This window comes from Penicillium nucicola, assembly GCF_028828085.1.
Source record: "Penicillium nucicola strain IBT 29836 chromosome Unknown utg000010l, whole genome shotgun sequence".
Taxonomy (NCBI): Eukaryota; Fungi; Ascomycota; class Eurotiomycetes; order Eurotiales; family Aspergillaceae; genus Penicillium; species Penicillium nucicola.
The window spans coordinates 3,324,200-3,338,622 of record NW_026643134.1 but is presented as its reverse complement, the minus strand read 5'-3'; the positions used below and the strand labels follow the sequence as shown (position 1 = coordinate 3,338,622).

At 49.1% G+C, this 14,423-nt stretch overlaps 7 protein-coding genes across 7 annotated transcripts; 4 read left to right on the top strand and 3 right to left on the bottom strand.

The window, feature by feature from the left end:
* Positions 1 to 220: 220 nt before the first annotated feature.
* On the top strand, positions 221 to 2,303 carry N7511_009819 (glycoside hydrolase family 154 protein; the record flags this gene model as incomplete). The annotated part of the gene is made up of 3 exons (XM_057132196.1): positions 221 to 708; positions 791 to 1,089; positions 1,153 to 2,303. The coding sequence occupies 3 exons, from the start codon at positions 221 to 223 to the stop codon at positions 2,301 to 2,303; spliced, it is 1,938 nt and encodes a 645-aa protein (XP_056980184.1).
* Positions 2,304 to 2,947: 644 nt separating this feature from the next.
* N7511_009818 (sugar porter family MFS transporter) lies at positions 2,948 to 4,983 on the top strand (the record flags this gene model as incomplete). The annotated part of the gene is made up of 8 exons (XM_057132195.1): positions 2,948 to 3,043; positions 3,093 to 3,169; positions 3,223 to 3,447; positions 3,511 to 4,055; positions 4,127 to 4,134; positions 4,213 to 4,643; positions 4,710 to 4,783; positions 4,847 to 4,983. The coding sequence occupies 8 exons, from the start codon at positions 2,948 to 2,950 to the stop codon at positions 4,981 to 4,983; spliced, it is 1,593 nt and encodes a 530-aa protein (XP_056980183.1).
* A 368-nt stretch (positions 4,984 to 5,351) lies between these two features.
* N7511_009817 (uncharacterized protein) lies at positions 5,352 to 8,272 on the bottom strand (the record flags this gene model as incomplete). The annotated part of the gene is given in 4 exon segments (XM_057132194.1): positions 5,352 to 5,831; positions 5,845 to 7,041; positions 7,090 to 7,944; positions 8,012 to 8,272. The coding sequence occupies 4 exon segments, from the start codon at positions 8,270 to 8,272 to the stop codon at positions 5,352 to 5,354; spliced, it is 2,793 nt and encodes a 930-aa protein (XP_056980182.1).
* Positions 8,273 to 8,414: 142 nt separating this feature from the next.
* N7511_009816 (glycosyltransferase family protein) lies at positions 8,415 to 9,263 on the top strand (the record flags this gene model as incomplete). The annotated part of the gene is made up of 2 exons (XM_057132193.1): positions 8,415 to 8,507; positions 8,559 to 9,263. The coding sequence occupies 2 exons, from the start codon at positions 8,415 to 8,417 to the stop codon at positions 9,261 to 9,263; spliced, it is 798 nt and encodes a 265-aa protein (XP_056980181.1).
* A 281-nt stretch (positions 9,264 to 9,544) lies between these two features.
* N7511_009815 (uncharacterized protein) lies at positions 9,545 to 9,970 on the bottom strand (the record flags this gene model as incomplete). Its single annotated transcript, XM_057132192.1, has 1 exon — positions 9,545 to 9,970. The coding sequence occupies one exon, from the start codon at positions 9,968 to 9,970 to the stop codon at positions 9,545 to 9,547; it is 426 nt and encodes a 141-aa protein (XP_056980180.1).
* Positions 9,971 to 11,820: 1,850 nt separating this feature from the next.
* N7511_009814 (uncharacterized protein) lies at positions 11,821 to 12,045 on the bottom strand (the record flags this gene model as incomplete). Its single annotated transcript, XM_057132191.1, has 1 exon — positions 11,821 to 12,045. The coding sequence occupies one exon, from the start codon at positions 12,043 to 12,045 to the stop codon at positions 11,821 to 11,823; it is 225 nt and encodes a 74-aa protein (XP_056980179.1).
* A 1,089-nt stretch (positions 12,046 to 13,134) lies between these two features.
* On the top strand, positions 13,135 to 14,395 carry N7511_009813 (SDR family NAD(P)-dependent oxidoreductase; the record flags this gene model as incomplete). The annotated part of the gene is made up of 10 exons (XM_057132190.1): positions 13,135 to 13,184; positions 13,248 to 13,392; positions 13,470 to 13,556; positions 13,609 to 13,671; positions 13,723 to 13,830; positions 13,885 to 13,936; positions 13,986 to 14,074; positions 14,127 to 14,189; positions 14,250 to 14,328; positions 14,376 to 14,395. The coding sequence occupies 10 exons, from the start codon at positions 13,135 to 13,137 to the stop codon at positions 14,393 to 14,395; spliced, it is 756 nt and encodes a 251-aa protein (XP_056980178.1).
* Between the last annotated feature and the right edge of the window lie 28 nt (positions 14,396 to 14,423).

Below are 14,423 nucleotides of genomic sequence, written 5' to 3'. Positions count from 1 at the left end.
CAAGATACTCATGCACCTGCAGATCAACCTGCAAATTGGCTGAATCGGCGTTCCTTGCGAGTAGCCCGACCAGAACCAACATTCTCGACCATGGAGCATATATGCCTCCACAATCGGAGACTTGCCCGCTCCAAGTCTCTATATAGTCCCAAGCACAGCAAACCCACCACTTAACACAAAGCCCCATTTCAATCCCAGTTCTGCCTCGATAACAAGCAAAATGTCAATCAAAGCTAACGCCCACACCCCGCCTCAACCCTTCTCCAAAAACCCCTTCTTGACAAAACCAGACCTCCAATCCGCCTGCCAGGCAATCCTGAACCCCCTCCTCCCCCTCTTCACAGAAGGAAACACCCGCATCAAAGTCGGCACATCAACCACTCGCTTCGACGAAGGCGGCGCCCAGATAGAAGGCTACGCACGCCCACTATGGGGCCTGGCATCGCTGCTCGCAGGCGGCTGCGAATCCGATTACCCGGACGCAGCGCGCTGGCGACAGGGTCTGATTAACGGGACGGACCCGGAGAGTCCGGAGTTCTGGGGTGTTATTGAGGATTTGGATCAGCGCATGGTGGAGATGTGTCCTATTGGGTTTGCGCTTGCTGTTGCACCTGATTCTTTTTGGGCGCCTTTGACGCTGCATCAGAGGAGGTGTGTTGGGGATTGGTTGGGTGGTATTAATGCGAGGGAGATGCCGAATACTAATTGGTTTGTTCTTCTTCTACTTTTCTGTGTTTTTATTGGGGGATTGGTAGGAGGGCGTGGCTGACGATGTCGGTGTATTGTCTAGGTTGTGGTTTCGAGTCTTTGCGAACTTGGGATTGAGGAAGAATGGTGCTGAATACTCTCTTTCTCAGATTGAGGCTGATATGGACCATCTTGATTCTTTCCATGTTGGTGGAGGGTGGAGTAATGATGGACCCAAGAGTCATCACCAGATGGATTATTACTCGGGCTCATTTGCTATTCAGTTCCTGCAGCTGCTTTACTCGAAGCTAGCTGGGGACTTTGATCCTGAGCGTGCGGAGCGCTATCGTCAACGGGCAAGGGAGTTTGCGAAGGATTTCGTTTACTATTTTGATCCCAATGGTATGTTCCCTGATCTCTTGCCCGATGTGCTAGCAGATACTCATCCAATCTCCTATCTAATAGGCAGTTCCATCCCCTTCGGCCGCTCAATGACATACCGCTTCGCCATGGTCGGGTTCTGGGGGGCACTAGGTTTCGCAGATGTCGAGCTTCCGGCACCATTGACCTGGGGAGTTGTGAGAGGGATCCTGCTCCGTCATTTCAGATGGTGGTCGACACAAGAGGACATCTTCAACAATGACGGCACTCTCAGTCTCGGATACTCATATGCCAACATGTACCTGACAGAGAACTATAACTCTCCAGGATCGCCATACTGGTGCTGTCTATCATTCATCCCGTTAGCATTACCAGAAACCCACCCGTTCTGGTCGGCGAAAGAAGAGCCATACCCCAGCTCCTCTCTACCCGAAGTGGTAGCCCTCAAGTATCCCAAACACATTGCAATCCGCCGTGGCGGACACTCTTTCCTACTATCGTCTGGCCAGGCATGTCACTACCCTCTCAAAGCAACACAGGCCAAGTACGGCAAGTTCGCATATAGTTCTGCATTTGGATACTCTGTTCCAACGGGGGGTTATCAGCTCGAGCAACACGCACCAGACAGCATGCTCGCCCTATCCGATGACGGTGGCGATATCTGGCAGACAAGAAGGCTAGCACTGGACGCACGCTTCGAGGAACCGGAGGCGAATGGCTCACCAGTCCTGATATCTAGCTGGAACCCATGGCCGGATGTCGAAATCGAAACGATTCTCATTCCGCCGACGGCCGAGAATGAGAATTGGCATCTGCGCGCTCATCGCGTGCGCACCGGTCGGGCATTGCAGACTTCCGAGGGAGCCTTTGCCATTTACGGATGTCGCAGTGATACTGGGCGGATTCTGGGTCCTCTGGTTGAAAGCGGCTTGGAAGGGACCATGCATGATGATCGGAGTAGTTTGGTCGTCTCTTCGGCCGGGGCTGTCGGTATTGTTGAGTTATACTCGAATCTTGGTCGCGCGGGTCGGATAGTGCTGGCAGATCCAAATTCGAATATTATTCATGGGCGCACGCTTTTGCCATCGCTTGCGGCGGACATGGTCCCTGGCCAGGCCTGTTGGTTTGTGTCGGCAATCTGTGCTGTACCCGATCATGGGCGGGATTGGAAAGCGGCTTGGGAGCAGAAGCCGATGATCCCTGGGTGGCTGAAGAGGCGAATGGAGAGTGGTTGAGAGGTCAGACCCTGGTGAATAGTGTGGTTTGATAGAACCTAACGTGAGCTCGTAGTCGTATTTCCGCATTGGTTCGAGTTAGCCCTAATCTGGGGATTCCCCGCAAAATTCCCCAACTCCACGTCGACTTTTGTTCTCTGTAACATAATTTCTGTTGTTTTCCGTTACTACATTATTGCTATGTAACCATGTCTAATTCGCCTCGGCTAAACATCTCCTATTAGCCTTAACAACTCAGCTCATACCTTAAAACCTTACCCCCACCTTTTCTCCGCCTTTCCCCAGCCCAGAGCTGGGGAATGTTCAGGGATGTCTTGGACCTTACCCCAGTTACACTTGAGAACATGTGAGCGGGCAACATGCAACCCGTCCCATGCTGTGCTCGGATTCGTGGATGTTTTCTTCCTTGCCTGCTCGCCTTGTTTAGCGCCTTCGTTCTCGTCTCATAGGCCGCTCGGTGGTTGGCCAAGATTTGGGGCTTGACGTGACACCCTGACATCGTCTCTTTTCTCTTCCTGATAGTTCCTATATCTACTTCAGTTGCCGACAGCATCGTGTATTTAGTTGTCGGTAGTATCCTGGTAATCGTCCTCAGTTGGTTGTTCTTCTATTCCATACCGACTTGATCGTGTTTGCTCTTCACCATGTCGTGGCTTCTAAAGAAGGTTGTTCATAATGAGGCAATGAAAGAGGATCCGAAGGAGATCTACGGATGGAGGGTTTTCCTGCTGGCTTGTTCGGTTGGTGTGCAATTCCTTGATGCTGGTGCAATGCTGATAATTTGAGAAGGCCTGCTGTGGAGGAATGCTCTTCGGCATGGACTCTGGTATCATTGGCGGTGTTCTTACTATGCCAGGATTTAAAAAGTAAGGATTCCGACTTCATTTCACATTCAGTCTTCTTATCATATCTATTGCAGAACATACGGACTGGAGAATACCTCCAAAGTCGCCCAGGCAAACCTATCAGCCAACATCGTCTCAACCCTCCAAGCAGGATGTTTCTTCGGCGCCCTAGGCGCCTCCTGGATGGCCGATAAGTTCGGCCGAAGAAAATCACTCATGGGTGCAGCGATAGTATCCATCCTCGGAATTGTCATGCAGTGCGCAGCCAGCGGCCACCTCGAGGCCATGTATATCGGCCGGTGAGAACCCCCAGCAACCCAATGACTCCCCATACAGAGAACACCACTAACACGCCAAACCAGACTAATCACCGGCTTCGGAGTCGGCGCCGCATCAATGATCAACCCCCTCTACGTCGCCGAGAACGCGCCCCGAGCAATCCGCGGCGGTCTAACAGGTCTCTACCAGCTGTTTATCACAATGGGCATCATGCTCGCATTCTGGATCAACTACGGCTCCCTCCTCCACATAACCGGACCGGCAATGTACCTCGTCCCACTGGCAATGCAAGGTCTCCCAGCAGTTCTCCTCCTGCTGGGTATGTCCCTTTGCAATGAGTCCCCCCGCTGGCTGGCCAGACAAGACAGGTGGGAAGAAGCACGCGCAACACTCTGCAAAGTGCGCAACTTACCTTCGGGCCACCCCTACCTGGAAGAAGAGTTCCAAGCCATTGCCACCCAGCTCGAGCAGGAACGCGCTCTTGTGGGTGGTTCTGGCTTCTGGGATCTCATGAAGGAGATGTGGCTCATTCCTGGGAACAGGAAGCGGGCTATCATTTCTATTATTCTGATGGTCTGTCAGCAGATGACTGGAACTAACGCTATCAACTACTATGCGCCTCAGATCTGTAAGTTTCTTCCCCCCTCCCTCAATTGTTATCCTTCACAAATTGAACAGTCCAACTAACAACCTCGACAGTCAAGAACGTGAGCATACCCATCTACCCTCTATCATCTACCCTCCACCCCAATCCACGATCGTATATAATCTAACAACCTCCCCAGCTCGGCGTCACAGGAAACGCAACAAACCTCTTCGCAACGGGCGTCTACGGCATCGTCAAAATGATCAGCTGCGGCGTCTTCCTAATCTTCGTAGCAGACTCCCTCGGCCGTCGGCGCTCGCTCCTCTGGACTTCCATCGCGCAGGGCCTAGCAATGCTCTACATCGGACTGTACGTTCGCATCGCACCGCCAGTCGAAGGCGCACCGGTCATTCCAGCCGGCTACGTGGCTCTCGTGTGCATTTTCCTGTTTGCGGCGTTCTTCCAGTTTGGCTGGGGGCCTGTTTGCTGGATTTATGTTTCGGAGATTCCGACGGCGAGGTTGCGTTCGCTCAATGTTGCTTTTGGCGCTGCTACGCAGTGGTTGTTTAATTTTGTCGTTGCTAGGGCTGTGCCTAATATGTTGGCTACTGTTGGGGATAATGGTTACGGGTGAGTTTGGGTCTTTTGATTGGGTTGAGTGGCTTTTTTTGCTGACTTTGACGGTTTGCATTTTAGGACTTATATTATCTTTGCTTGCTTCTGTTTCTCTATGTGTGTCTTTGTTTGGTTCTTCATTCCTGAGACTAAAGGTTGGTTTGGATCTTGTTGGCTTGATGGTGTGGGTTTGTTCTTACTGACTCTTTTTTTCACAGGCATGTCTCTTGAGAAGATGGATGAACTCTTTGGCGTCACTCAGCTCTTCGATAGTAAGACTGCCGATCCGGAACAGGCTCCTGCTGTAGATGATCTAGACAAAGCGGCACATGCGCATGTCATGAGAGTGACTTGATTACTTCGCAAGTGAGAGAGGACTAAGTCAGGAATAGTCTGAGAAGATTTTAATCAATTTGATTCTCTGAATTGTATTCACATTGGTCATCATTATTTCATAAGTGTCATCAAAGTAACTCCGAGAAAGATATGTGCAGCGGTCTTATGAAGAGACCACTCGGTCTATCAAGACATGACCGTGTAAAAGTTCGCCTGCGCTATGAAATGACGGAACCCGCTCGGGTCGAGGCTGATGACCAGAGATGAAAGGAAAGTGGAAAGAAGCCAGTGCTGTGTCAGAATATGAGGAGAAAAACAAAGCCGAAGCGAGACAAAAACAACAATGAAAGATGCAGGAAAGGAATGATCAAGATGAATAGAGCAATTTTACCGAATGTAGTTGGGCTGGGCCCGACCAAGTACCCCGTGCTGGGTCTGGCTGCGAGTCATGCGGCGGGGAGTTGGGTTATCATCCAAGCTCAACCCTCCTATTCCTGAGCCTAGTCCATTGCGTCGGGGCGAGAACATGGAGCTGTGACCGAGGCTGGGGTTGTAGCCATACCGAATGTTGCGGTTGGTCATGTTGGTACCACTGGTAGTGGCGGTAGCGACAGTCTCGCTGTCTGAATCTTGATCATAATCAGATGGAGGGTCGCTCATCTTCAAAGACTCCATGGTGAAGCTATGGGGGTTTCGTTTTGGAGTCTGAGCGGCAGAGAAAGAAGGGACAGTCTGAGATGAAGAAAGCCCAAAGTTTGAGACAGAGGGTAGTGCTGATGAGAAGCTAGAGTTTGACACAGAGGGTAGTGCCGATGAGAAGCTAGAGCTTGGTTCGGTTGTGCAAAAGGAAAGTGGAGGCGCAGAGGTCTGCGACTCGAACGATCGATGCATAGGCAAGGGGGGACTGCTGACTCGAGATTCCGGGGGGGGATACGGGTGGTGATCTGTTGGAGGGCCATTCGATAGCACCTTGCTGGTTCAGTTGCGGCGTCCCTGACTGTGACAATGCTGGTTCTGATGGTGGGTTTCGACTTTCCATCATGGCAGCCGTGTAGAAGGAGCCTACGCGCATAGCCTCCTGTATGGCCATGAACATCAAGAGAAGCTTGCCGTAGCGATCAAAGTAGTCTCGGTCAAACGAAGCAGTCGGCAGATGGGCACCCATATGGACGGCCGCAACCAGTTCGGTGATGGAAATCAGTATTTCCATGCCGTTCCACTGCGCAAGAGGTCTCTTGACCATACTGATCAGAGCGAATCCGGCAACAAGACTCGCAGCTCCCAAAGCAGCGATCTCCACGTAGTTTCCGGGAATGAACACCTGGCGGTTTTGAGAGAAGGTCCAAGCACTGATGAACCCGACTAACAAGACAAGTCGCAGATATCCATAGAACAAATGATTCGGTGTCTGGATGCGACTGATAGAATTCTTTTGGCCGTCTTCAGACCAACCAGGTCTGGGATCCTCGGGTTGAAAATTGAAGGCTCTGTCAAACAGTGTTTCCAATCCAGTGGAAGTGTCAAAATCCCCTGGAGCGAAAAATTTGGGTGGCTTGAAAACTGGTTCGGTGTCAGCAGGCGGTTGTCGGCCTGGAGCTTGTGTTTGCGAAGGGCTGCGGTGGAACGGGTTAGGCTGAACCACTTGCTCAATAGGCTTTGTTGACGGCTGAACGCGAAGCTTCCATGAGGGAGCCATCGGGGCCGCTGGAACCTGCCCGTGGAAGGGATGTGGGCTATTGAGGACAGATGGCTTGCTCCGCTGTTGAATAGTTGGACGGAGATTGTGCGTGGTAGAAGGGGTCCAATCCATGCTGTCTTTCTCCACAACGGGGACGATTTCTCGCGACTCCTCTACTGGTGCCGGAGCTGAGGCTAGCTTTTCAATTGGGAAACGCTGACTGCCTCCACCGTTCGTACGGAAGGCATTCAGATTGGTGGCCTGGGGCGAGACAACTGGTGACTCAGGCGTTTCAGAAGACGATTTGGCACCTTGGAGTTGATTTTCCCAGCTATTGTCGGACCAATTGACAAGTGGACGACTAGAATATTGCACGACGTATCGAGAGTATGAGAGTGACTACTCAATTAGCGCAAGACGAAGAAATGTAGCTGCGAAGGCACTTACCAGTAAAGTGAAAGCTATCATTAGACCATGCAAGGCCGGAGACATGCTAGGATTCAAGCCGCTAGCCGAAGGGTCCTTGAGAACTGCCCAGAAAGCGCACCGAGCCACTAGAACAATCAATTGGGCTTGATAATATTCTGCAAGGCCCTTGAACTTGCCAGGCATCCCATCTATTTTGAGGCGCAACTTGGGATTCCACCAAAGCGAAAGAGCACCTGCGATCAATGCTAGACCTGCAGCTGGTGCTAGGTCAATCACACATTCGCTTGGAATACGCCACATAGACAAGGTTTGCTTGGTGCAGCTTGAGAAGGTGGGAGCCATGGGCAGTTCGGAATAAACCGATGATCCATCGAGGTTCTCCGGTTTCTGATAAAGTGTCATTGCACTGACCAAATCCCATGCAACTTGACCAGAAATACTGGCCCAGTGCGCAAGCGCACCGGCATAAAGAAGCAAGCTCCTCCAGCTCCGGTTCCTAACCTGTCGTGCTTCGCGATTCGCACGACTCTGGTCCATCATGCGTCTGAGATGATCTGATTTGGCTTCATAACCGGCTCTTCGAATCCGATTTTTCACGCGAGGTTCACAGGACTCGCAGATCTGGGGATAACGGTCCTCGAGGCGTTTGCGAAAGTCTGCATATCCACGTTCGTACTCGGCATCTGTCGGATCATCGGATGGAGGGAAATATGACGCCAATGAGCTCGTGAATAGGTGTTGGTTGCGAGTACACTTGGAGCAAAATAACGGGGACTCTTTCAGGTCGGCGGCTTCGGAGTGTTGGCTTGATGCGCCAGGCACGTCACCTTCGGCGTTGGTGACAGCAGCTGGTGGATCGGTGATTTCTCCTTTCTGCGTGCATCAAGAAGTAGTGTTTAGTATGTATCGAGCAATTTTGGAGGCTAGACACGGAACTGACCTCGTCGAGAAAGTTGTCGGCCTCGCAATGTTCACATCGGAAATTGCGAACAGGCCACTGAGAGGCAGACCGCCGCCCACAGTAAAAGCAGGTCAGACGTTTGGTGAATAGAGACGCCATGACATAGTTTGAACGTAAACGCGAAGTCTGGATGTAAACAAGGGCGGAAGTTGAGATGCCAAAGAAGCTAAGAAAATCAACGGTCAAGCCTGCACGTGCGGGGGACGTGTACCGCGACTCCAATTTGGCCGATTCGGTCATTCTGTTTGGCTGTCTTCACTCCTTCCATGGGCTATTGTCGCAGGTCGCATTGTCTCTTTCCACTCTCTTTGGTCTTCAGACTACTTTTTACCTGATGATGCATTAGTCCCAAGCTCTGGAGCTAACAGTCCTTACCCTAACAATGATGCAGTCGTCGTTTGCATCGGTGTCCTTCTGGGACCTGGCTCTGTGTCTGTCTGTCGCACTAGCTGTATTCGGATTCCTTGTTGTTCTCGTGAGTATTTTTCAATGAAGCTATTGCATTGTTCTAACCTCCCCCTCTTAGGTCATATTCCTTTCTCTCGAAATTTCCCACAATAGCCCTATCTCCAAAAGCCGCCCAAGAAACTCGCCTGTCCACCTTTTGCTCGTCCTGGGAAGCGGTGGTCATACAGCTGAAATGTTCTACATGCTGGAGCATGCGGATATGACATGTTATTCGTATCGGACTTACGTCGTGAGCTCCGGGGATAGCTTCAGCGCTGGCAAGGCCAAGGAATTCGAGGCAGAGAGAACTTGCCCGGACGATAACTACAACATTGTGACGGTACCTCGTGCCAGACGAGTTCATCAATCATACCTGACAGCGCCTTTCACCACCCTTCAATGCTTCTGGGCTTGTTTCAATGTCCTCTGTGGACTTCATCCAGGACAGCGACTTCCTGAACAGTACAGCTCTCCTTTCCCGGACTTAATTCTGACAAACGGCCCAGCTACATCCGTCTGTGTGGCTTTGGCTGCGAAGCTCATCCGCTTTTTCCAGTACATATCTAGCTTCAGGTTCTCGTCTCGAAGCTCCGCAACATTGCCTATTTCCCAGTTGCGCATCCTCCATACTGAATCTTGGGCTCGGGTGCAGAAACTGAGTATGTCCGGTATTCTTATGTTGCCGCTAGCCGATAACTTCCTTGTTCAATGGCCAGATTTAGGAGGGCTGCGGGCCTGGGTGGGAATGAAGAGAACTAAATACGCAGGGTGGCTTGTGATTTAGGGTCAGCTTCATGACCTTTTAACCTCTGATCATCGAGACTTACTGAGTCTGAATGTAAATTTCTTTCTGGACAACTGTACTTGATATCAAAATTGTATGCTGTAGGCGGGATTGAGCTCCGCAACGGTTTGCTCCCCACATGCCGAATGTGGAGGAAGAATTGTACACTACCATCTACGAGACCCGTAGGACCTCGGCTTGAGCTTACGGAGTGATGTATAGTATTCGAGCAGAAATGATGTAGGTTGTATAGACTACAATGCAGAAGAATCTATTAGAAACTACAGCCAGTCAGTATCCTTATATCCAAAGTTGAAGTAAAGCCGATTGATAGAAACCGAGCCATGAATGATACCTTGCAGAGTCCGCCGTGCATAGGCTTCTGCGGTCTCGTAGACGTCGTTGTAGTCGAGTTCATAGCCGGGGCCCTTGATGACGGGGAACGATATATACCATGCATAACCGCGGTGGTGGCTGCAGTCTGTAATTTCGGCATATCTTTGCTGGATCATGTGAATTGCTGTTTTCATTAGCTCTTGATCAGTTAGACAAGTATCAAACTCGTCGAACTGTATATTAACATAGTGAACCTCTGCTCCTAGATTGGTTAGACGATAGTCTTCTGAGCAAACCTGTCCGTCTCGGATAAACATGCCTCTTCGGCTCCACTGCCTCGGGGCCATTTCAATCATGTCGTTGGAAAACATCTTGATTGTTTGGTTTGTCAATAGAAGATATAGTAGGTATCTTGCTCTTGCTGTGGAGGGTTAGTGAGCCGTCGAAGGTTGCCGCTGGCTGTGGATGAATTGCATAGCAATATCACCAGGGCGGAGTTAAACCGCACAGTTTTTAAATTATCTAATTTCATCTTTGAGTCTAATTTTTTCTCTTAACACATTACAGAGACTTTCCCTTTTGCTTGAACGTTTGGGAGATTGAAATCTTGAGGACTTTCTGATTTGAGACTTGCGGAGCATTCTGCTGCTTTTACTCAAAACTTGAGTGCGAGATTTATGTATATTTCACTTTTCTGAACAATTCATATCCATTAAGTATATCCAGTACGTCCAGGTGTATAATCAAGAAGGCAACGGAAAAAAAGGATTGACTGGAGGTTGCAGAGTCTGCCGATTATCGCTCCCTTAAATGTGCTTGGCCGTTCACCCTCTGCTTTTAACGATTTAATGTTCACCGTGTATCATTGGTGCCTGTCTCTTTGCCATTATTTTGAAATGCAAGCTGTTGTTGACCGTCTGCTGTTGACCGTCTGTTGTTGACTGTCTGTTGACCATTTGCTGTTGATTACTTGTTGACCGTTTGTTGTTGACCGACCTTTGCCGAACGTTTCTTTGGTGAGCTTTCTCAATGGTCTTTTTTCTCTGTTCATTTTTACAGATAAAACGTACACGCTGAGGGTTTTGGAAACAGACCTCCACCTAAAAACATAGAATTTGTTTCCGAGCACCCTACTCCGGCCATGCTTAGCCACCTTTTGGGAGAGATACCTACTGTGAGGCTTAGATTGCAATGGTGTGATTGGGGTCATAGGGTCGAATAGGCGACTCGGGGAGTCTCTACAGTCCGAGCTACGGCATGTCACGATATCACATCACACCGATCCTCGAATAAACGCGCAAAGTGCCTAATATAGATACAGGTCTAACCCTAATGCATGAGTAGTGCGTATCAGGATAACAGAACAATACTATCAAAACAGGTGCTCCAACAACTACAATACAACCTATATACACATGCTACAAGACTAGTAGGCCTTTTGGCACGCACTAAGATAGTAGCGTCTTGGCATTTCCTAGTCGACCTAGATTCGTGCTAGAGCGAGAAGCGATTGAAAGTGTTGGCGCGAAATAATAGTTAATCACATGTAATTGGAATTGATGGTGTCGAATTGATGAGCTTTTTTAAAATTAATCGATTGGCCAAAGTACATCTTCATAGGTGAGAGCCCTTAAGCCTACTTTCGAGCAAGCCATTTCAGGGAGCCCCCCTCGACTTCACGCGGCTTCCCAATCTTAACAGGAGAATATAGAACGTTATGGAAAAGTTGTGCCATTTAGCTTGTAGATTATTCTAAACATACTAGTTAAGCCTCCCCTCTAACCATTGTGTCAACGATATAGCAAATAGGCACGTATTGTCTATGTCTCCGAGTTTCGCGTCGACCTTGAAGGTCCACATACCACTCCTCAAAAACATTGTAAGAAACTGAAAATCTACTACAATATCACTGCGACCGCTGCTAGGCATATAGTCGACCTGAACTCCACGGGAATCACGAACAGTGAGGTGGGCTAGATCATTGAAGGGTGTAGTCTGTAACGGAAATGTAAGGGATTGTTTGTCATCGTGACTACCATCCGCGTAGACGACAGAGCTGCTTATAGTGAGGGTCGCATTAACGAGGCCCTCATCGGGAAGTGCTAGCTCCTTCTTTTTAGATTCAGGTAGATAACCGCATAGGTAGGCGAAGAAGACACGGTCGCTTCATCAGGATATCAAAACGTTATCATTAAGCTGCATCTTAAGGAGAGGGAGAATCTTACGCGAGAATGGGCGTCGGGGCAATTTCGAGGAACTCGATTTTCAATATCTGGTCTTCCTTGGGCACGATATCGTATACGGCATCGTTGTGGCCAGGGACTTTATCTTGTTGGATCATAATGTCCTCGCGGACGAGCAATTCTTGCTGTGCAGGGTTGGTCTTGACAAGAACAGCGAGTGCAGCGGTGCAAAGAGGCAGGAATTGCGGGAGAAATGATTTCATCAGGTGGCAGCGGTGTAGATAAAATTTCTAGACAACCTCTAGTGAGTGAGCAATGAGAGACGAGAGGAGTGTTGGCTTTATGTCAAATGATCACTACCCGATACTAGGCCTGCCTCAGGTGACTCATTGCCTAGTAAGCACAAAATTGCGCAGGCGAGAGAAGCTCTTAGCGAAATTTATGCTTGCATACCGATGATATGCCAAATTGCCTCGTTGTCTACAGCTTTCGACTTAGTCGCGCATCTGACACCCGACAGTCAGAACCTGTTTGACACCTCTGCTACTTTAATCCGAGAATAAAATGGCAGCTAGTGAATCACAGAACCTTCCATATTGGTGCTCCATGCACCAATGAGATTTCTTGATTGCAAGAAAATTGAAAAAGGGGATACTTATAACGTCCTTTCCAGCCTCACATCCGTGGGAGCATTTGGGACTGCTTAGACTAAGCGAGAAATGGACAAGAGATCCTTTGACTAGCTGTAGTACTTCGATAGGTAACATGTACAATATCAATGCCTGAAACTACAGATACAGGATAGATCGATAGCTTAAATACCCCGAGAATTCGAGGATGAATGGCAATACCATCCCAAGTAGAAAACTTGAAATCTCCTATGCACAATGGTTCTTTGCTGCAATTTCATTGTGGTTCAACAACGAAGGCAACAGCAACTACAAAGAGAGACTTATATAGGCTTCTTTCTATTTCAAAATTCGAAAGAACTCAGCATAGTATCAAAGACTCGCCCATCTTGAAAATCAAAGGAACAACTTAAAGGAAACAAGGATAAGAAAGTATAAATGTTCTCTTCCAAATCGTAGACCAATAGACACCAGACGGATAAGGGTTGCGGATAGGATATTCTCCGACTACTATATATGACCCAGCATTAAAGCCACGTCAGATAACCAAGTAAAGTGTCGGTCAACACAATAAGCCCCACGTCGATCTCTGATACGCACTGAAGTCCGCTATAGCTGCCCCGCATCGGCATCTGGGGCGATGTCCCTCGGCCCACCCTCTTTCTCTTCTATCTTTGTCTTTGTTTCTAACATTGTTCGAGGTCAAATACAACTTACGTCGCCATGCCCTACTCACTATCAGGTCGCAATGTTTTGATCACTGGAGGATCACGGTATGTCCCTTCCGTTTCTTATCAGTGCTTGTTCAATACGTGAGCTAACATAGACTCGAATAGGGGATTGGGAGCCCTCACGGCCGAGAAATTCGCCGCTGAAGGAAGCAATGTTGCTATCAATTATATGTCCAACAAGGAGACCGCGGATAAGTTGGCCGCGGATATTGCGAGCAAGTACAGTGTGAAGGCTGTCGTTGTTCAGGGTGTATGGCTCTCACTTCTCCACACGATCTGCAATTGACGGAGACACAACCCGCTGACATGGCGACTAATGGGATATAGGATGCTGGGATCCAAGATGACTGCTTCAATGTCGTTAAGGCTACAGTTGAGAAACTGGGTGGCTTGGATATTGTCATCTCAAATGCTGTATGTCCTAACTGATATTGAGAAGAGGGACATTGAAAGCTGATTCGTGAAGGGATGGACTAAAATAACCAACTTTGGTGATCTTGATGCTATGGATGAGGAAGATTGGGACAAGGTAACTGACTAAACACTCATTCAAGGACACCATGACTGATCCTGGAAATAGTGCTGGTCTGTGAATGTGAAGAGCAACTTCCACCTGTACAAGGCGGCTTTGCCTACTATCAATGCCAACCCCGAGGGAGGCGCATTCCTCATCACGTCTTCAGTCGCTGTATGTCACCGAACCCATGCTATATGACCGATCAAAGCTGACTAGAACGATTAGGGTGTCACGGCAACTGGCAGCAGTTTGCCCTATGCTACGACCAAAGCCGCCAGTAGGTCATCTTCGATGGTATATCAGACAGCGCTAACATTTTCGTCTAGCCCTCCATCTTATGACGTGCCTTGCCAGAAGTCAAGGCCCTAAAGTTCGCATCAACGCCGTTCTGCCCGGACTTTTGCTCACTGAATGGGTAAGTGGAACTTCATTTTGTTGGGAGTGCATAAGAAGCTCACGGCAAGTAGGGTCAGCGTTTCCCTCAAGACAAGATCGACGCCTGGACGAATGCCACAGTCCTCAAGAAAGTAGTACGTACCGCTGAAATATTCCCAAAACGCCATTGGCAATACTAATGAGCCCCTTGCTAGCCCGAGGTGGAGGATTGTGCAGATATGTTCATCGCCATGGCAAAGAACGCATCCATGACTGGACAGGCAGTCCTGATTGGTATGGCTCTAATCATCCACTGGTCAAGCTCAAACTGACATTTCTAGATTCTGGATTCTCGACATGATCACCATGAGAACAAGAAGAATATCGCA